Raw genomic sequence first — 21,432 nt, forward strand, 5'->3', positions numbered from 1 at the left:
CAGACCGATACAATGGCTAGCAGCCGCACTTGAAAAGGATGGTGGGTGAAGTCGGGTTCCAAATTGGACCGAAAAAGATCTAGCACACTTTTGTGTGGAAAGCTTGTTGTGGTAGGAATAGTGGCAATTAGGTAGGGTACAGACACAGAGATCAGTTCGGAGTTAGTGCCAATAGTCTATTGCCTTGCTATACACAATTGGTTGCTTTAGAAGCTGATGATTCGCTGGACGCTGGTAACCTTTAGGGAAAACTTGCGAGAGGATTGTCTCGATATGTTACAATAATCTGAGAAAATCCCACGCGGGTAGATCCTATGTACTCAAGGCTATAATGCACTGACGGATAGTTCCCCCGGCATTCAAGATCGTCGTGCCAACCAATGCGCTCACGCATGCTAGTCACTGGTCCGTATCTAGCAAGACGTTTTTTACTGCTTCCACATGATAGATAAGAAGAGCCCTTTGTTCTCAGAGGAATACAAATGGCGGGCTTTGAAATAATAAGCACAGGTTCTATCTATCATTTTGGAGATGGGAGTTAAAAAAGCTTTGAAACATCCAGGTACAGGGAATATGTAGTCAAAATTTGCCGTCCAATTCTACAAATAGGTGCTGTGGTCGAGGGGTTAAGACACATCGTTGTGGAGATATCTTCGGATATCTGCAGTTCCGATGTAGCCCCGGTTCGAGTCCGGGCAGCGCCACTTTTTTTTTTCCCCTTTCATAGCTCGTCTTGCTAAGGATCTTAGACTATAAAAAGAAATTCAATACATACAGGCAGCAAGCAAGTGTAGAAGAGACTAAAGAGACACAGGTAACCAATATGTCTAGCTAGGCCCTTCTTTTTATCTGTGTTTTTGCCGTCCTTCCTAGGAAAGTAACTAGAAAACAATGACGACCGACCTAGGATGCATCTACTAGCGATGTGGCTCTCACAGCTATTGTTCAATCACTTGTAAGAATCTTCTATTGCCACAGCTGTATTGTCTTGCGGGTTGAACATGTCCGTGCTATCTTTGGTCTTAGTGATCCTCTCGCACTGGACTTTTGAGGTACCCTTCCGAGTGTTGAACTATTTCCGAATCTTGGTAGGAGATTTGATTAATTACAATATTACAGCGTTGTATTCACATACCTGGGTGTGCGGACCTAGTTCGTGTTCTTAATGACGCTAATGTTCATGTTGGGAAAGGTAAAGAGAGAAGTGCCGTAGATGTCATATAGGGTCGAGATCAATAGAGAGCATTCGATTCATAAAGATCCTGCCTTCAACTCACGGTGTTATCGGAGAGAACACACCGCTACAATACCACATATTGACGGATGCCTCGATGGGCCTCGATGGCGGCATCTCTTCGCGTTTCCAGTCATCGCCGAGACTTCCCACATATTTTGAGTAATCTAGTCCGTAACGCCCTTTAATAGCTGCAAAGCAAGACCGCAGACTATATGGCTCGGTTCATATGGGCAGATCCCGCAATCACAAATAGGAGAGAGGATTCTTTCGCGTTTCTGGGCAAGATAGCAAGTCGTGGAAGACTTATCATCTTATGGAAAACAATTGAACGGGTGTTGAAAGCATAACGATTTAGAAATATCGCTACCTTAATGTAACCCGACCAAGCGGGAAACGAAGGCTGAAAAGTAGAATGGAGATTGTGCTTCTATGAATTGGAGGGATGTCGGAGAAGTTAGAAGTGTTGGAAGCTATAATGCTGAATCTGGTACATAGAGCACTACACAACTTGTCAAAGCCTTCTTGGTCATAGAATGGGAGGGTCTCGAGAAGGTCTATGGCCTTCCTATGAAATGAGCTAGAGTCAGAGTCAAAGAACTTTCTATTTAAGAAGCCACAGACGTTGATACTCGCCCCTCTAGCCCTTTGATATCTTGCTTGGGTATTTGTTTGTGTGCCTATGCGACATTGCGGGTCATGTATAGCTACTATCCCCTCGTCACTCGAGGAATGAGACCGGCAAAGAGGTGCCGCAAATACTTGAGCATAGACATGGTCCAGTGTAAAATTATCATTCACATTTTAAAGTTGTTTCATATCGCCACTAATAAGGACTGCGTTCATAAAGTACGTTTGCGACGTCGTCGGGACTATTCTGCCGTCAAATACAATCGTTGCCATCATTTTGCTGAAGTAAAAAAGTACACAAAAGTCTTAGTAGGTCTTACTACAAAGCTAAGTAGGCCAAAAAGAGTGGCGCTGCCCGGACTCGAACCGGGGCTACATCGGGAATGCTGATATCCGAAGATATAACCACAACGATGTGTCTTAACCCCTCGACCACAGCACCTGGATTGTGATAAGCAGCTCTTATCAGTGTAATATGAGGATTATATCTTCAAGTAATATTTTAGGTTTTTCCCTGTAAAGCTTTTTTCCAAAATTTTTTAAGTTAGTACGGAGTCTCAGCTACACGTAAATATTGTTGGCAAAAAACGAAATGGCGCTGCCCGGACTCGAACCGGGGCTACATCGGAACACTGAGGAAATCTCAAGATATAACCACAACGATGTGTCTTAACCCCTCGACCACAGCACCTGGGTTGTGATAAGCATTTGTTATCAGTGTAGCATGTTCTTGAAACCTGAAATAGTTTGAATGCGAGCTTCAAAAATGTCTCAGGGCCTGTAGATTTTAGGATCCATCCAGGCAAAGAAGTCAACCCCAAGGCGAGGCTTTCAGGATCTTCTATAGGGCAAGCAGTCGGATAGGCAGGGAAATGATCAGGGCCATAAAGGAAAAGGCTAAATTAAACCCACAAGAAGGGAACTAGTCTCGTGGTGCCGCGCCCTAATTAGAACGACACCGCTTAGGAGCACGATTAGAAGGTTGTTCCCAGTTATAGCTGTAGCATTGGAAAATTATTCAGCATATATCTACTCGCAGCGTTATTCGGTGGTGATTAAATAGACACCTAGCAATAGATGTTTTCTTATCGTCACTTACAACCACTCGTTCAAGGTTAAGAGAGTGATATATCGAAAGTAAAATGAAGGTGCCGTTCACTAGGCAAGAGCGGCCTTAGTGGGAGATGTACTCTCCCTAGGAATCGATGTGGTGAGAGGCTATAGGATGAACGAGCTTTTAGGAGTGGTCATACAAAGGCCTTACGTAGGTAGGCCACAAACAAGACTGGTGCAGATATGTTCTACCTAGACACAAAACATTCGAATTACGGAAATTTCGTGCACCCTACAGCTATCAAAGTCTCGCAAGATCTATCTAACAAAGACAAACAGAGGGAAGGCAAACGAAGCGGCATAGGGATGAGAAGGCAAACACGGTAATCATTTATGCAGCGGAAGTCACTTTTAGCACCGGTTAAAGTGCAGAGCAATCACTTCTTAGGTCTAACGGGTGACCTGATGCTAGGCCCAATCTATTTTTTCGGTTTAGGAACACGAAGGAATCGTCTATAGAATTCGTAAAGTAGACTATGTCTAAGTAAAGCGACGTAATCTACTCCGGGCAAGATGTATTCATGTCTTCTAGGGTTCGATTGCTTGTAGGGGTGAAAAGCTCTATGAATAAGAATACTAAACCTACCGATTTAAAGCCCACCAGGATTCTCCGCATAGGATGGTCGTATTTGGCAGATAGAGGGATTGTTCAGCGGAATTTAGTCAAAGACCACACGGAGTCGTCGCCGTTTCGTACGTTATTTAGCAATATACTTTGCACGCGCACTCTATGCTGACAATGCAGGATGATTCCAAATTTCACTATCTTAGGAAATAGTTTGTGCTGCCAATGGCTCTCTCTCCCCTTAGGTATATGTAGAGAGACAAATACGGTGTTATAGTAGAGATGTAGAGTTGTAATACCACATATAGACGCCTCTAATAAGGGCCTCCCTCGGTGGTGTATTGTTTCAACAGGTTTCTGCCATACGTACAGTCTCTCGTATTATTTTCCCTATACTATTTGTTACGACTCACTCAGTTGGTTCAATTGCTAGGGGTTTCACCAGGTGCTACTAATATTTATCTTGAAATAATAGTAAAAAGTTAGTTCTTAACCGTACGGGAAGGTAAAAACAAAAAAGAAGTGGCGCTGCCCGGACTCGAACCGGGGCTACATCGGAACTGCAGATATCCGAAGATATCTCCACAACGATGTGTCTTAACCCCTCGACCACAGCACCTTCTGGTTATGAAGAGTTCACCATTTTGACTATAAGAACCCAACCAATTTTGTGTGACCCGAGACGATCAACCGGCATCACGTGTTTTCGATAGTCGAAGTAAGATGAAAGGATAGGGCAATAATATAAGTAACCGGTGTTACTTACTTATTAAATGATGGTTTAGAATGCTTTCGCATTTATCTGAGACTTTGGGTAGGGTTGGAGGCTGCTTTGGGAAAGAAGTATATTAGGATCTTGATTATAACTGATATATATTAGACGCTGACATCTATTGATCAAGGTCTTTTATCTGCCTATCAGTCATAATTGAAATTCTTCAAAATACGATGGAACTTTTTGGCCAGTCCCCAGACCCTAAGCCTCTCCATGGCTCGGAGGGAAGTATCCTTGAGCGCATTGAAATTACGCGCAAGACAAATATCATCGACCGACTCCAACGAAGCCGGTCCACCCTGTTCTATCCATATTTTCAGACGACTAACCGATCCCGAGGGTTTTGAATTCTGCGTAGGAAGTTCGTCCAATCTAACCGATATAATCTCATCTCGGGGAGCTGATGGTACCTTGTCAAATGGAAAGAATCTTGCAAATGCAAGCAGGAATGCGAATGAAAAGAATACTCGCATGGTCTCGCACGGTGTGAAGCTGGTACATTCGCGGGAAATGCCAACAACCAACGCAGCATGGCGGACAGATCTCCGTGTAGCGACTGGATTGTGCTGGAACCGTTGGCGGAGATTTTCAAGAGCACGAGCGAGCTCCTTGTTTAACTGAGATGTGGAAGAGCCGTGGGTCCACGAGTGATTGTTTCGAAAGATGAAGGTGACAAGGTCCATTGTATCGTCCCCGCTGTTCAGGTAGGCAAAATGAGTTGCCAGACAAGCTACACTATTTAGATTGTTAGTTCCTGCTGAGGGGTTTGCTGTAGCTTGACTTACTTCATATTGATCACATCATAAGTGCAGGTTGGTCTGGATAAAGAATTGCTTAAAGCTGTGAGACTTGCCAACAAGTTTTCACGCGTTGCTTTGTGGCAATTTGCGAGAGAGGAAAGCCCCAAGACTTGAGTGGATGCGGCATCTTCCAACTCCCGCAAGTCCCATAGAAGCCGACTGACGACCAAAGCACAGATACGCTTGGCCCATGCAGGGACTGATTCTGACACAGCATTTCGAGCGATAATATTCCGGAGCAGAGGATAGAAAGGAATTCCATCTGGGGGGCTCGCCGAGAACGAGACTACGGAGGCCCAGGCATTTGCCGAAGGGGCATCCCACAGACTTTCAGAACATGGGAGCTTTGTAGGAAGCTCCGAGATGCTGAATGCCCCTCGTTTGCTAGTCAATATTGAAAGAGCACAGTCAAACTCGAATACCGACCACGCTACTCGTCTTTCAATCTCAATGTCTCGCCATCGATTCCATGATTGCTCCAGGATGGGGGCGTCCATTTTTTTTAAGCCCTGGAAATCAGTTTTACTAGCTTCACTTCGCTCTGCGTCAGAAGATAAAACCCCAGACTCTCTCAAACCTGTTACTAAGAGCCCTCTTGACGCATCAGCTAGCTCATAGAGTCGACGATTCCCAGAGCCCAGGGCATAGATCTGATGCAAGCAAGACGCGGCAATGTAGGCTGGGTTGCGGAATGATCTGCTATCCGCTTGACCCTAAAATAGGCGAGATTAGCCTGTATTAACCTGAGACAGTGAACCACCTACCATCCAAAAAAGAGTGCGCTGAGTGATCTCTGCCAGTAATGCGGCTATTTCTTGAGAGCCCTCAGCGGTGGAATAAGTTGCCCCTATACACGCCATTGCGGCCAGCAGTGCGCTAGGACATCTCTCGATTCGCCAGGTTGGTACATGCACGATGGGCAGAGCTGGGTGAAATTCAGCAAAATAGGTCGTGACCAATTGGCCTAGAAAAGCAACCGCGGGTAAAGCCTCCAGGGCAGGGCTGTCATTCAGTGATGGAATTAGAGGCGCGGATAGTACCCTGATAAGGTCCTTAACTGTGCTAGTTTGAACATCTGGCAGACCTAGGCCCACAGTCTGTTCCATTATTTCTCTGAGAGGAGGTAATTTGATTTTGCGGAAGCCCTTGTTTGAGGCGTAGTCAAAGGGCCACATTTCATTGCCGCCGTGATCTAACACTCCAGGCCAGGTAGTTTTATCATCTTTTTCTGGAAATGAAGGGGCTGGATGTTGTTCAATGTCCATTGGTACTGGTTGCGGCTGTCTGGTAGACATTGTACGAGTCATAAGATCTTCTCTGCACGGCGAGACTTCGGGATATACATGCGCATTTTCGGATAGCGGCGGCACTGTATGCTGATCGGAGAAATCCGTCTCACAGCCGAGCCAATCCATTCGCGATGCCCTGAACATACTGTTGTCAAATGCCTCCAAATCCAGAGATATACCATCTATCCATTGACTGGTGGCTCCGTCGATTGGTGGACACCCGGAATCCTGACCAAGAAGGGTCGTTGGGTCTTGGAATTCCCAGCCAGAAGACAGAGCCCCATGGTAAGCTTCGGAACTAATATCAATACCGTGCTTCTGAACAGACTCATAGGACGGAGGCTGGATATGGGGCGTAGCGCCATTCATAGGGCCGTTTGTCGTTTGTCGTGATGGGAAATCTGTGGCTTGTTCCACAAGATGTCGTGAGGATCCGACACAATCCTGACTCGGATTGTGCCCTGGACCTCCAAAGTTAGAAGATGTTGATGCATGGCCATCTGCACCCCCGTGAAGAAGTGGGTCTCTTGGACTCATAGCTTGCCATGGCTGATTGATCTGATTTGGGGACTGTGATTGTTCCGATCTCTGAGACGCCGACCTGCTCACTGAAACATCATAATTACAAGGGACTTGTTTGCGAGAACAAGCAGAGCATGGAAGCTCACGGCTACACTTTAGTTTGTAGCGAATGCATCGTTGGCAGGACTTCTTCCATCCTTTTCGTTGGGATGCTTGCTTGGGGTCATGAACGGCTCGAAGATGGCGTTGATACACATCCTTTCGATTAAACTCTTTGTTACATAAATGACATTGGAACGTCTCTTTGGGGCTGATTGATATATTGTTAGTACAGCAGATTAAAAGAGTGGGAGCTTCCCGAGTTCGCCTGCCTGGAATGCTGCAGCTGGTGTCGATGCAGATGCGAAATACGTGAGAGTTTAGCACCACAAGCGCGACATGTGTAGCGTTGCTTATTCTGATTGCGATCCACCTGTGCATTCCGTTAGACCTCGACGTAAGATGCTTCAATAGGTCGGGTGTGTACCGATGCCGCGCCCTCGTCGCCGCTGGGACTGCATGGATCGGACATTGTCGACTCCATTATTCTAGTGACGTGCTACTTCCCGGTGCTGCATTAGAGATGTTTAGCTGACAGTTCTTATCAAGCAAAAGGGGGTTAACAACGCATGATGCGGAGGGAAGAAATGCTTTCCCCCGCATCGGAGTTCAAGGTGGGGTTAGGGTTTCAACCTCGTTCGGTCTAGAAAGCGTACTTGGATGTGTTGCTATTTGGCTAGCTATTCAGTAATGATCTTCCACGGTCAATGTGCCAGTCTTCGTGATGAGATACTCTTGTACTGCTACATCTTTTCCGGATTCTTTGCCGTATCCCGAATCTTTGATTCCACCAAAAGGCGCTTCCGTTGCTGAGGCATTACCGGTGTTCATGCCAATCATTCCAGCTTCTAAGTTCTCAAGAAGACGCCATGTGCGGTCGACATTTTTGGTAAAGAAATAGGAAGAAAGACCCATCTGCGGTTCTGGGGTTAGCGGTTCGATCATAGTAGAAAGCGGAGAGAAACAACATACACTGGTATTATTAGCTTCTTGAACAGCTTCGTCTTCGGTATCAAATGGATACAATGCCAAGAGCGGTGCAAAGCTCTCCTCAGAAGTGATGAGCATACAGGATCGAGCATTTTTGATGATGGTCGGCTCGAAATAGTAACCGCCCAGCTTGTCCACTTTCGAGCCACCAGTTAGCACTGCAGCGCCGTGTTTCTTAGCGTCTTCGACCTGACGAGTAGCTTTTTCGACGCCAGCGGGAACAGTAAGAGGGCCCATTGTAGTCTTGTCATCCATTCCATGGCCAACACGGAGCTTCTTGACCCGAGAGACTAGAATATCAGCAAACTGATCGTACACGCCCCGTTGGACGTAAACTCGATTTGCGGTTATACACGCCTGACCGGCATGACGGAATTTCAAACTCATAAGTGCTACAATGGGTAAGACTCGAGTTTTAGTTCTAATCGAAGATGAAGCGTACCTTCGCAAGCTTGATCAAGATTTGCATCGTCAAAGACAAGGAATGGACAATTTCCACCCAGTTCAAGGGTGAGCTTTTTGAGTCCTCCAGCACAGTGTTGCGAAATGAGCTTCCCGACTCTGGTCTATAGAGCTTCAGCTTCAATAGTCCATCATGAATTCAAGAAGTGACTTACCGAGCCCGTGAAACTAATTTTCTTCACAAGCTCATGCTTGCACAAGGCTTCACTGAGAGCCGGAGTATTGGCCAATGTCGTTGGAAGAACACTAAAAACTCCATTTTCAAAGCCTGCCTTCTGAGCCAGATAGGCCAGTGTTAGGGCTGTTAGAGGCGTCTCAGGTGACGGCTTGGCGACCATTGTGCATCCAGCAGCGAGCGCGGCACTCGCTTTTCGAAGAATCATCCTGTAGCAGGTATTAATATTCAACATTCCCCCTTTATTTCCTTTTCTGAACCGGATTGAGCTTAACTCACGCAATTGGGAAATTCCATGGAACAAGCGCAGCAGCAACTCCAATAGGTTGTTTGAATGTGAAAATGCGTCGTCCTGCGACGGCAGGTTGAAACACGGTTCCTTGAATACGCTCTGCTTCGGCAGCAAACCACCTCGTGAAGCTGGTAGCATACTGGATTTCTCCGTACGCTTCAGCAAGAGGCTTTCCAGTCTCATAAACCAAAATCTTGGCAATGTCGTCTTCGTTTTCACGAATAAGACTGTCCCATTTGAAAAGAAGATCTCCACGTTGTCGTGGGGTTAGAGTGCGATAGTTCTTAAAAGCCTGGTGCGCAGCTTGCACTGCATCATCCACGTCCTCAGCTGCCATATCACTGCATGTTGCCCAATTTTCTCCTGTTCCAGGATCTATTTATCACCTGTTAATGCAGGATTTGATGATGCTTTGGAAGGGGTATATTGACCTATGATTTCAAATCTCTTCTTAGATATCGCCTCAATCCACTGCCCGTTGACATGGGCTTGATCTCTATAGAGATCGGGATTCTTGAGCTCAAGTTGAACCTTGAAAAGGTGAAACCATCAACAAATGCCTTGTTTTGAGGACGTTCATTGACATACGCTTTTTGTAGTTGAGCCCATGTCTAAAAGTGCTGGTCTAGGACTGTGTCACGAGATAAAGTCTTGAAATGGTCCTGTTTACTGAGGCGGCTTTCAGTCGCAATTGATATTGCTTCGGGGTTAGAATATTTGGGGAAAACAATCATAGATAGCTAGATAGAAGACTTAAGTATCCATTTGGAGTCAATCACATTTCCGATGTCATAAATCCCCCACAATGTTCTCCGATGTTGCTTCTCCCTGTTCAGTCTATACCCTATACCCCACCCTACGTTCCGAAGTGATTACATCGCACTCTACATCCTAGAGATGTGATTGTCTCCCACCCTACATCTTAAACAAGTGATTGCCTCATATCCCGAGTGGCACGCCTTGCAGGGATTAGTGAGCCACCTGGTGTTAATTGAATACACATGCTGACCATAGCGCGTTGAAGGCCAATTACACATCGAGCGCTCAAGAACTCCCGAACAGTGACCTCCTAGACATTTGGAGGGCAGGAACATGTAGGTGCCTGGTAATAACCGTGGTCATCTTTGTATGATGTCTAATCAGTGGGCCCCTTCCTACAATTGCTGATTAGGTCTAATGAGAAAAAAAACATTCGACTGTTATTCGGACGCCACGGTATAGGTTTCACTCTGTCAATACATTGAAAAAACACGGAATAGAAAGAATAGAGACCATTTAGAGGGCTTGCTCATCTAGTAGTTCCAATAGCGTTTTCCTGATCGCACTTCCAATCTCTGTTGTGGAAGCTGTACCCTTCATATCCCTTGTTCGAAGCCCCTCATCCAAAGTCAGGGTGACAGATTTCTCAATTGCAGTAGCTTCCTCTTCCATTCCGAAGCTATACCTGAGCATGAGAGCTGCACTGAGAATGGCTCCGATTGGATTCGCAATTCCCTGGCCTGCAATATCTGGCGCCGATCCATGCACCGGCTCGTAGAAACCCTTGATTGGTTTATCACCCCATTTTTGAACAGGAATGTCTGCAAGGCAGGCCGACGGCAAGACACCAAGTGTCCCTGGGATGACACCAGCAAGATCAGACAGCAAGTCACCAAATGTGTTGTCGGCAAGAACCACTCCATTGAAAAGCGTGGGACGCATCATCATGAGTGTGGTTGCACTATCGGCAAGTTGATGCACGATCTCAACTTCTGGGAATTCTCTCTCCATAGTTTCCTGGACGACTTTTCGCCATAGTCGCGAGCTGGCCAAAACATTGGCTTTATCACAGCTAATGACGGTCTTTTTGGGGCTCGCTTTGGAGATGGCCAAATGTGCCGCCATGCGAGTGACACGCTCAATTTCAGAGCGTTTGTAAGACCACAAGTCTGAAGCATAATCGGAAGTTTCTTCCTTAGGCCCATAGAAAGCTCCACCGCAATTCTCGCGAAGAACTATGAACTTTGTTCCACGAACAAGTTCCTCTCTGAGGGGACTGTTTCCTGCTGCAAAATATTCACAAGGCCGCAGATTCGCGTATACCTGTGTCACTTCACGCAGGCGTAGAGTGGCACCTTCGGGGCCTTCAAACCCATGCCTCATTCCATCCCATTTGGGACCTCCAACGGCGCCCATGAGAATGGCGTCGGCTCTGCGGCCCGTTTCAAGAACTTCTTCTGTGACGGATACTCCATGTTTGTCAATAGAGCAGCCACCAAAGAGCCGAGGGAGAAGCTTGAAAGTTGCACGGCCCTTGGGATGCGCCGAGAGTAAATCGAGAATTGCGGTGGCCTCTGCGGTGACTTCAGGGCCAATTCCATCTCCACCGATGACGAGGATGGAAAACTCCGGCTTGGATTTGGTCATGATGGCTTCGTTCGTATTGTTCTGAAAGATTACAACGTTTGAGTTGTTATGAATGAGCTTGAATCACAGGGAAACAGTTAACTATTTGTGTCTGTTTTCTATCTGAATTGATTGCTTCACACCTACGGAGACTCTGGTGGGGATGTGTGCCAGATGCTAGTTTGCGCCCCACGACAAGATCCGATGCACTAGTCTGCGTTCTGAATAGCACAGGTTTCAAAACGACTCCTGCCGAAATAGCAGGGTAATTATTGATGAAAGCGAAGAAGAGATGGCAAAGGGTTGAACGCGTGCAGCTCAAACAATCAACAACTTGGAACTCTGTCGGAATCACAAGATAATGGCTTAAGGTACAATAATCAACTGCTCAGATCCTGAAAGATAAATCAGTTCATTCATTCATCTAGAACTATTTTATGTACGCATTGAAAATATCCTAAATGGTTCTGCCCCCATCTACATCCAGATTCACTCCGGTGAGGAACTTGCCCTCCTCGCTCGACAAGAAAAGCACTGAATTAGCCACATCTTCAACCTCAGTTAGGCGACCCAGTGGTACATTTCCGAGGAACTTCTCACGGTTCTTGGGTGTGTCAGGGACGCCAGCGAAGGACTCGAACCTGAAAGTTCGCGATTAGCACTGATGAAATACCACTTCCATAGGTATGAAGCTTACAGTCCTGTCCCACACAATAAAGGGCAGACCGAGTTCACCCGGATTTGGTGAGGGCCAAACTCTAGTGCCAGCCCTTTCGTAGCCTTTGAATAAATTAGATACACAAGTGAAGAAAAGAACTGCCAAATAGAGCTTACATTAGACACAGCCCCTTTGCTGGCATTATACCACACCAGACCCTGGCGAGGTCTACTAGCGCCACAGCTAGAAATGTTGACGCAGATTCCTGCCTTCTGTTTCACGAAGATAGGAAACACAGATGAGACAGAGTGGAAGATTCCCAAACAGTTGACATCAAAACAACGAGCGTACTCCGCCTCAGTGACGTCTAATGTCGGCTTATTCTTATAGCTTGTTCCGGCATTGTTGATCAAAATATCAAGCTGGCCAAACTCTTTCAAGATCCGCTCGATAGCAGCATCCCAGTCGGCACGCTGAGTGACATTCAGCTCCTGAGAGATGACAGAGCCAGCAGGGCTTGCAGAAATGACTGCATCAGCACCGGCAATGTTGATGTCTCCAATGAGGACTTTGGCCCCTTCCTTTGCGAAGAGCTTTGCTATCGCAGCACCAAATCCTGAACACCCTCCTAGAAATATTATCAGTACTGTTTGCTTCGAAGTCCTCAAAGGCATGCTAAATATCACCTACCAGTTACGAGAGCAACTTTTCCATAAAGGCGCCCGTTCTTAATAGTCATTGTGAAGATTAGTAAAGAGGTCAAAGTTGAAACAAAATAGAATATTGGGATAGCAGTTGCTTAGCACTTCGACTTGTGAAATCGAATACGGATGAGTAGACGCGGATATCTTTATACTATTGAATATTCAAGCAAGCTATGCAAACTTGATCAAGGCAAACAGACTATGTGAGGGGTTGGAATATGCTAATCGGAGGGAACGTGGGGATCAATACTTTCGAGGTGTAAATCATGCTCCCCACCCAAACACCCGATATGATGGATGCGAATAATTCAGTCTGGAAACATACATTGAAGCTATTCAAACCGTGGTGAATACGCCGCACGAATGTCCGAGAAACACGGAGTTTTGTGCGGGGACTTGTGGAGAACGAGGAAGGGTCGCTAGGGGCTCCCACATGAATTGTCGCAGAAATGACATCGCAATTATTACTTGGTGTGATATTCAGAGTTTGATGAGCGACGAGTTACTATGAATCTTAGCATGTCTTTGCTGTCAGTGCTCTGGGGAGACTCTGCATTCTCTCCTCTCAGCTTTCTGGGGTCGAATCATCAGGATGTCCTTCCAGTGCACCATAATGCAACCTCGCTAGCTAGCGAGGATGACTTTCTGAGTGCCTTGCCTGTTGGATTCGAGAAGGTCTCACTTTCTTATGTGAAGGATAATCTTGCAGTCATCCCCGGAGAATGGGAAGCCGGTGACATTAGTCAGTTTACACTTGAAGACCTTCAGTTTGGAACTTGAATTAATGTATATAATAGTGACACCATTTTATGATATCCAGTCTGATCAGTCCCATGTTTAAGATGCCCTTAAAAAGATAAGATTTACGGACTTTATCGCATGGGATGCTTCATTTTTCAGCATTATCGGATCGGATGCAAAGCTTGAAAAGATTCAGTCCTTCGAGGGGCAGCCCCCTCGAGTACATGAAGCGCCTGCATTTGTCCCGGAGACCAATGAACTTTTTTTTGCTGATACAAGCGAGACAGGCTGGCTGTGGGCGATCAACGTGGACACTCATAAGGTACAGTAGCTGAATCACTGGAAAGACTAAGATGTTTTAAGCTAATCGCGACATGGAAAAAGGCGCGCAAGGTCGAGACATCTCCACCTCTTCCCAATGTGAATGGAGGAAGGTACCACCAAGGACGAGTGTACCTGACCACAAACGGTGGTCCAGCCCGAGGTATCTATTCTGTTGACCCTCGCGACGGCACCGCCATTCCGATTGTGAACAACTTCCGCGGACGTCATCTTAATAGTCCCAATGATCTGGTCTTTGACTCAAACTCGAACATCTGGTTCACTGACCCTCCTTATGGCTGGTGCCAGGGATTCCCGGGCGTGAAGTCCCCCGAGCTCCCCAATGGCATCTATTTCTTCAACACAAAAACGAAAGCCCTTATTTCTGTCTCAAACCCAGTCGTCACCACCCCAAATGGCCTCGCATTCTCTCCTGATGGATCGACTTTCTATGTTGCCGACTCTAACTCAACCTCGGGCAAGCCCATGAGCCATTCTCCCTTCAGTTTGCGTAATGTGTGGGCCTTTGATGTCAAAGGCTCGATTTTGAGCAACCCACGGCTGATTTATTCGAATGAGGCTGGCTGGCCTGATGGACTTCAAGTGACGCGCAAGGGATACCTGATGGTGGCAGCTTTGGGCGGGGTTGATGTCGTTGATCCTACATCTGGGGCTCTTCTGGGCAAAATCAACACCCCTAATGATATCATCTTCAATTTGGAGAGAGGACCTCGTCAACGAGATTATGGAATGTGGCTATTAACGGGGCGGGACTTCATTTACAAGGTCTTAATCAAGGAGCAATAGTCCATGGTGTTAGTATGACATCGCAGTTTTAGACTACGCCTTCAATACACAACGGCAAATGAGAATTTCTTACTCTGGTCATTTGATATGCTCGTCATTTCGGAGAAATGGAAACGCTGGAAAGATAAGATGACGTGGCGTGGCTATTGGCTGAATGGGATGACCAGGAAGTCGGAGATGGTCGTGGGGAGGAAAAGCTTCCACAGGATGAGGTGCTCTGGGGAATTGTGGGGTTGAAGCTTATTTCCTGGTCTGAAATATATGGCATTATTACCGTTAAATTGTCTGGAAGGCTTCTTCTGAGGCTATATATGATAGCTAAGCGCACCTGTCAGCACGAGAGAGTAACTCGTCAGGGCAGCTTGTTCTCACCACGCTATTTTAAGCTCGATCCCAGATACTTCCTTCATCTGTGTGGCGCAGAGACCAATCCTTGAATGAAATTAACAGTTTTGGGGAGCCTAGCTGTGCTGGGCCTCTATATTGGGGATTATTCAAGGTACTAATCGATCATTTTGACTGCCATTGCTCTTCTCAACCGTGAGTGTTTGATGCTGGACACATTATTGGAGAAGTAAAGGTGCAAGGGTTTCGACTTCATCTCCGAGTAATTTAACATCCTCCTGAAAATAGGAGAGCTAAGGAGGAATTTTGATATTCCCTGTACTCGCGTCTAGCTGTCGAAGTTATCTCCAGGACTGGGGCGACGAGCTTAGCTAAGCATGTAAACGGCCGAGTAAGTCATTTTCATAGGTCTTCACATTCCATTTGAACACCTCCAGCGTTCCTTTCGCAATATTCCCCACATATATTGCAGAATATCATGCATTTGATCAAACATGGATTCACCAACTCCTGAAACGCCAGACTCAACGGGCAAAAGAAAACCCCGAACATGTCCTCACTGTAAGCGTCATTTTCGCCGCCACGAACACCTCCAACGGCACATTCGGATTCGTATGTCCACCCCCAATCATTTCAATGGAAGAAGCTAATTATTCTTAGATACAAATGAAAAGCCATACAAATGTACCTGTGGCGCTTCCTTCGGCCGGCGTGATCTGTTGAAACGCCATGAGGACATTGGCCATTCTCCAACTCCTCCAACTCAGCAACCATCGCCTGTGACTGGTCATAGTAACCAGAGTATCCCATCATCAGTGAATGATGCCTCCACCGGTAATTCAAACACATCGTTTTGGGGACTTCCTGACCTCCAAGGGGCTGGTGTGTCCGCCGCAATTGATTCGCAGGGACAATTTTCAGGCTATCCATTTGAAGGTACATTTCCCCTTTCATTTCATGTGGAGCCTGAAACAAAATGCTTACTTGGGTAGGGGATTCATTGTTCAATGCCCAAGATCTTTTGGTTTTACAAGACTTGGAGTCCTTCAGTCATAATACAGGCCTCAACAATGAGTGGACTCTCCCCTCTGAGCCCAGCATTGTACAAATTCTTGCTGGGGAATCCAATATGCACCCTACTTATGTCGGAAGCGCCGGATATACGTTACAAGAACAACCTTCTTCGCAACCAGATCAGTCTCTTAGCCAGCTTCCCATTGAAAGAGAGTCAGTCGGTGGGTATCTCATCCCTATACCCAGAGATAAACTGACCATGTGATATTAGCCGAGTTTGGAGTCTTAACGTTACCTATTCTGAGAATCACTGATGAATATCGGAATCGTCTTCTACGGGCTGTAAGTCAATCTGGTACGGCAATGGCTGACGCTCTATTCCCATCATGTCATTCACTCACTCGATTTGTGAATGGATTCTTCGATGGTTTCTATCCTCATATGCCAGTCGTCCACATTCCGACATTTAGAGTGGATAACTGTGAGCCGGAGATTATCTTAGCCATGGCTGCACTTGGTGCCCAGTATCGGCATGAACATCGAAAAGCAGTCCTGCTATTTTATGCCGCAAAATCAACCTTAAAACATCGTGAAACGCAAAATGGCTGTGAAGGTTTGTCCGAGAGAGAATTGATGCTTCAGATACGGTGCGCTTTTTACCTGATTGCTTTTGCAACTTGGCAGCGTGAGCCCGACATTGTACGGGAGGCTTTCAACCTTCAGAGCTTTGTCGCAAGGTGTGTCAGAGAGGGCCAACTAGATGAGAGTACCCAAAATCTACAAGAAGATACAAATTGGCACTCATGGGTACAAGAAGAATCCGACAGGAGAGTCAAGCTATTCTCTTTCGCCCTCCTCAATCTACATGGCATAGCATTCAGTACTCCGCCAGTCATATTGGCCGACGAAATCAATCTCCGCCTTCCGTGCAGCTGCTTCGAATGGATTGCCCCGAATCAGCATAAATGGTCAATGGTGCACAAGCTAGACAATGCACAACAAATGCCTTTCCAAGAGGCCCTTTCGCAACTAATGAAATCTCCCAGCGACACCCAGGCATTAAACTCCCAACCTGTACCATCGCCTTTGGCAAACTACATTCTTCTACATGCCTTAATACAGAGAATTACACTTGTACAGCAAGCATTTGGCTCATACAATGATGTGAATGACACCTTACTCAATGGCCAGAAAGAGGTCATCCGGTAAGATAATCAAAGTGACACGCCAATGTAATACGCTAATACCTTCCACAGAAATGCCCTCCACGCATGGACATCCCAATGGCAACGAGCTCCCGAATCAAGCCTCGACCCTCGCAATCCCAACGGCCCAGTCACATTCACCTCAACAGCATTACTGGGACTAGCGTACGTCCGACTCGCTCTAAACATAGGCCCATACAAAATCCTCGGGTCTCGGGATCCACAACAAATCGCAAACAGACTCCTACAGATGCCAAAACTACCCGCTGGTCCCCATTTACTGCCTGCAATCTTGCATGCGACTCATGCGTTGAGTATACCAGTTAAGCTGGGCGTCAATTTCGTTGCGAGGAGCCACGCATTCGTGTGGAGTATTCAGCATTCACTTTGTGGATTGGAATTTGCGATTTTCCTCAGTAAATGGCTGTTTTGTATTTCTGATTGTCAGACAAGGAGGCCGCTCGATGGTATGTGCTTTCTCCCAATAAGTCAGGCTGAAATATGCTAACGTTTTGTTATAGAGCATGAGAGTCGCTTGATTAGCTGGATCGGGGATATTGTTGAAGAGGGGAGAACGTCGGGAGATGAAGATTTGTGGTCTAGGCCTACGTTGTCATCGAATTGTGTTTATCTGGGCTTCGCTGTGGTGAAGCTTTGGGCGCGATTGATCCGAGGAAATGAACAATGGGCGATATTGAAGGTTATTGGGGAGGGACTTGATATATATGCTGATACATGCGAGCAAAGATTTGCTAGTTCTCTGAAAGATCAATGAATATATTGCTGGTATTGGTATCAGCCCTGCCCCTTTTGACAGGAATATACACAACGGGTAAAATGGCTATAGAAACGTCTATGGATAGCAATCAATGCATAAAGAAACATCTATAGGGTCTAGCTAAAAGAACACTGCAAAATCACCACTTAGATACAAACTTCGATCTGAGCCTCAGCGTCTCCCCGTAGTTATAAAGCACATAGATCCCAACCACACACCCAATAGTCAAACCGGCCAACAAGCTGCAACCAGGCCCAATACCCAAATTCTCATAGAGAGGCTTGGAGAAGATAACAGCCCCACAAGCAAAAGCACTCCGCGTAAAATCAGTCGCCGCAAACACACTAGCAGCATACTGAGGATAACATGCGGGAATATACAGAAAAACACACTGCATCAAGATAAACACACAAGCCGGATAAATGACAATACCAATAGTCGGAACGATCCAATGAACATTCGGATTGGCAGCCCAACCGAAAAGAAACAGACCAATAGCCGGTCCAAAGCACGCAAACAGAGCTGGAACCAAGACGTCTTCTGGTTTCCGGACACCCCCTTCTTTGGCCTTGGGGACGAAGATCTTGCGGATGTAAAAATTGTAGATCACGAACGAAATCACTGTCCCGACGACAATGGCTAGGAAGGCAAGTCCCATTTCGCCGAGGTTGAATCCGTATATGCCTTGGTAGACAATTGGGAATGCCTCGAAAAAGGAGTAATAGATACCATAAGTCAAAGATGTATAGCAATTCAAGAACAGAATTGCTGGATCAAGGAAAGTGATCTTCGCAGGGATCAGCAAGGACTCCTGTACAATCTCGTAAAAAGAAACGCCCGCCTGGGCAATATCAGCAGCAGTCCTATACTCATGGGTATGATCTGTATCCATTCTCTCCAAATGTTGTGCGCGTCGATGCAGAATAGTAGCAGAACTAGTCTCAGGCAGTAGCAAAAGAAGAACGAGGATCGGACCAGCAGCAATCAAAATTTCCCACATTGAGAATCGCCAACCAAGGACTGGGACTGCGAAGCCCGAGATTAAAACACCAATAGCAGGAGCGCAGAAAATGCAGAAAACCCACGTTGTCATTGCGTGGGGGAGCACGTCTGATGAGTAGATATCCGCAATTGAGGCGCCTCCAGTAGCTAGGCATGGACTCCCGAAGAATCCTTGAAGGAAGCGTAGGAAGTAGAAACCGATTGCGTTTGGTGCTATTGCTGTTGGGATACTGATTATGCAGAAGAGGACGAAGGAGACAACGTAGGGAAGGTTTCGACCTATGCGAGGGATCTCGCTTAGAGGGCTGAAGAATAAAGGGCCGGCTCCGTATCCTAAGCTGTGCTTGAAGTTAGCAAAAATGGTATCTGGTGGTTTCAAAACCTTGACATACACGTATAGAGCAAGTCCAAGGGCGGCTTCTGCATTGTTCACGCCGAATTCTTCAATAAAAGCGTTTTCACTTGGGGTGTAGATTGGTGCTGCCATGTAAACCACGAAGCTATATGCACCAATAACGAAGAGAACAAAGGTCTTTTTAATTGATGACCAGTCATGAGGATTTTCCTCGTCGTCGGGAGACCATTCGACTCGAATGATCTTTTCATCCTGAAGGACTTTGTTGTCGAAGCAATGCCAGTGGGGATGCTCTTCGTTGTATTTCAAGCTGGAGATTTTGCAGAATTGGCGTAAAGTTTGTCCCACAAAGCTGTCACGCAGCCATTGAAGAGGCATCTTGGGCAAGTTAGGGTTACAATTGATTCGCCAACAAACTCTCAAATTTAACTTGTAATACACTAACTCTAATCAACCCGTCGAATTGATTTTATACAAGAGTTTACAGATTATTAATTCTAAAGCAGATTTGTCACTCAGCTCCTGCAGTTTCTGCATTGAAAGGTCCCCGATTACGTGTGGGGGTGGTCGTTGGAGGTGGTTGAATCACTTAGACGGTCGATCTTGGAACACCTCCACAACTCACCTCCAACGCACCTCCAACACACCTCCAACACATCTCCACGCGCCACTGTGAAGTATACAAGCACCAAATTTTCATTATTTATCATCAATCCACTTTACTATATACATAGCATCCCGGACGGTATATAACATCTAAACTTCATATATTCTCAGACCCTACCTACCTACCATCCATCCAGTTCAACCAACCCCAAACAAACATGTCTTCCAAACTATTCGAACCTCTCCAAATCGGCCACGCAGCCTTAAACCACCGAGTAATAATGGCGCCCCTGACTCGCCTACGTGCCGATGAGAATCATACCCCGCTCCCGTTCTCAAAGACATACTACGAGCAACGCGCCTCAGTACCAGGAACAATGCTCATAGCCGAAGCAACCCTAATCTCCCCGTCCAGCGGCGGAATCCCCAACGGGCCAGGAATCTACACGGAATCCCACATCCAAGCCTGGAAAGAGATTACAGATGCTGTGCACGCCAGAGGCAGTTATATCTTCTGCCAATTGATTGCGCTTGGCCGGGCCGCGGATCCAACTACATTGCACAAGGAGGGCGGGTATGAGGTGCTCGCTCCGAGCCCTATCGCCATGGAAGCCGGAATGTCTGTGCCGAACGAGTTGAGCGAGGAGCAAATCCGGGGTATTATTGGGGATTTCGGTGTCGCCGCGAAGAATGCCATTCGGGCTGGGTTTGATGGGGTTGAGGTTCATGGTGCTAATGGGTATCTTGTTGATCAGTTCTTGCAAGATGTGTCAAACCAACGGACGGATGGATGGGGTGGGAATGTTCCGAATCGCGCGAGATTCGGATTGGAGGTTGCTAAGGAGTTGGTTGAAGCTGTTGGGGCTGACCGTGTTGGGTTCCGTCTTAGTCCGTGGAATACATGGCAGGGGATGAAGATGGTTGATCCTGTTGCTCAGTTTGGATATCTTGTTGAGCGGTTGAAGGAGCTTAAGCTCGCGTATCTTCATCTGATTGAGTCTCGCGTGATCAACAATGTGGACTGTGAGAAGACCGAGGGGATTGATTTCCTTTTGGATATTTGGGGGAAGGCATCTCCTGTTCTTGTTGCCGGTGGGTATAAGCCGGAGAATGTCGATGCTGCTTTTGATGAGTACAAGGGCAATGATATTGCTGTTGTGTTTGGCCGGCATTTCCTTGCGAACCCTGATTTACCCTTCCGTCTGAAACATCAACTTCCACTCAATCGGTATGACCGGGATAGTTTCTATGCGGCTATGCAAGAAGCCGGGTATGCGGATTATCCATTCAGTGCGGAGTTTTTGGAGAGCGGTCTTTGAATGTATGCTGAGTTTCTGCGTTTTGTATAGGCTTAGGCAAATATATAGCCAAGAATGCGATGGCATGGGTAGCTATCCCAATTGACCACAAAAGATAAAAAGGAAAGAGCGTATTAATTGAAATTCTTAGAGAATACTCCTATGGACTGCTGTATAGCATAACGTGGCCGAAACGTGGACGCACAGGCCAGAAGTACTCGGCCAAAACACCAAACAGGGGGCCAAAAATAGCGACGGGAGGCCAGC

The 21,432-nt window shown here is 46.6% G+C and overlaps 8 protein-coding genes across 8 annotated transcripts; 3 read left to right on the forward strand and 5 right to left on the reverse strand.

Moving 5' to 3' along the window:
• Positions 1-4,460: 4,460 nt before the first annotated feature.
• Positions 4,461-6,943, reverse strand: N7446_007992 (uncharacterized protein; the record flags this gene model as incomplete). The annotated part of the gene is made up of 3 exons (XM_058516737.1): positions 4,461-5,052; positions 5,103-5,830; positions 5,882-6,943. 3 exons carry the CDS (start codon positions 6,941-6,943, stop codon positions 4,461-4,463), a joined length of 2,382 nt encoding a protein of 793 aa, XP_058370383.1.
• A 768-nt stretch (positions 6,944-7,711) lies between these two features.
• On the reverse strand, positions 7,712-9,555 carry N7446_007993 (NAD-dependent succinate-semialdehyde dehydrogenase; the record flags this gene model as incomplete). The annotated part of the gene is made up of 7 exons (XM_058516738.1): positions 7,712-7,942; positions 8,000-8,409; positions 8,460-8,583; positions 8,635-8,863; positions 8,934-9,321; positions 9,378-9,477; positions 9,535-9,555. 7 exons carry the CDS (start codon positions 9,553-9,555, stop codon positions 7,712-7,714), a joined length of 1,503 nt encoding a protein of 500 aa, XP_058370384.1.
• Positions 9,556-10,221: 666 nt separating this feature from the next.
• Positions 10,222-11,352, reverse strand: N7446_007994 (3-isopropylmalate dehydrogenase; the record flags this gene model as incomplete). The annotated part of the gene is made up of 1 exon (XM_058516739.1): positions 10,222-11,352. The coding sequence occupies one exon, from the start codon at positions 11,350-11,352 to the stop codon at positions 10,222-10,224; it is 1,131 nt and encodes a 376-aa protein (XP_058370385.1).
• A 436-nt stretch (positions 11,353-11,788) lies between these two features.
• On the reverse strand, positions 11,789-12,728 carry N7446_007995 (uncharacterized protein; the record flags this gene model as incomplete). The annotated part of the gene is made up of 4 exons (XM_058516740.1): positions 11,789-11,972; positions 12,029-12,111; positions 12,166-12,617; positions 12,680-12,728. The coding sequence occupies 4 exons, from the start codon at positions 12,726-12,728 to the stop codon at positions 11,789-11,791; spliced, it is 768 nt and encodes a 255-aa protein (XP_058370386.1).
• A 472-nt stretch (positions 12,729-13,200) lies between these two features.
• N7446_007996 (SMP-30/gluconolactonase/LRE family protein) lies at positions 13,201-14,562 on the forward strand (the record flags this gene model as incomplete). Its single annotated transcript, XM_058516741.1, has 3 exons — positions 13,201-13,435; positions 13,536-13,756; positions 13,819-14,562. 3 exons carry the CDS (start codon positions 13,201-13,203, stop codon positions 14,560-14,562), a joined length of 1,200 nt encoding a protein of 399 aa, XP_058370387.1.
• Positions 14,563-15,333: 771 nt separating this feature from the next.
• Positions 15,334-17,925, forward strand: N7446_007997 (C2H2-type zinc finger protein). The gene is made up of 6 exons (XM_058516742.1): positions 15,334-15,519; positions 15,568-15,843; positions 15,900-16,142; positions 16,193-17,126; positions 17,178-17,593; positions 17,648-17,925. The coding sequence occupies exons 1-6, from the start codon at positions 15,402-15,404 to the stop codon at positions 17,899-17,901; spliced, it is 2,241 nt and encodes a 746-aa protein (XP_058370388.1). The 5' UTR covers positions 15,334-15,401; the 3' UTR covers positions 17,902-17,925.
• Positions 17,926-18,043: 118 nt separating this feature from the next.
• On the reverse strand, positions 18,044-19,639 carry N7446_007998 (MFS transporter; the record flags this gene model as incomplete). The annotated part of the gene is made up of 1 exon (XM_058516743.1): positions 18,044-19,639. The coding sequence occupies one exon, from the start codon at positions 19,637-19,639 to the stop codon at positions 18,044-18,046; it is 1,596 nt and encodes a 531-aa protein (XP_058370389.1).
• Positions 19,640-20,085: 446 nt separating this feature from the next.
• N7446_007999 (alkene reductase) lies at positions 20,086-21,186 on the forward strand (the record flags this gene model as incomplete). The annotated part of the gene is made up of 1 exon (XM_058516744.1): positions 20,086-21,186. One exon carries the CDS (start codon positions 20,086-20,088, stop codon positions 21,184-21,186), a length of 1,101 nt encoding a protein of 366 aa, XP_058370390.1.
• Between the last annotated feature and the right edge of the window lie 246 nt (positions 21,187-21,432).

Source organism: Penicillium canescens, assembly GCF_028828765.1.
Source record: "Penicillium canescens strain IBT 15451 chromosome Unknown utg000005l_segment0_segment0, whole genome shotgun sequence".
In the NCBI taxonomy this organism is placed as follows: Eukaryota; Fungi; Ascomycota; class Eurotiomycetes; order Eurotiales; family Aspergillaceae; genus Penicillium; species Penicillium canescens.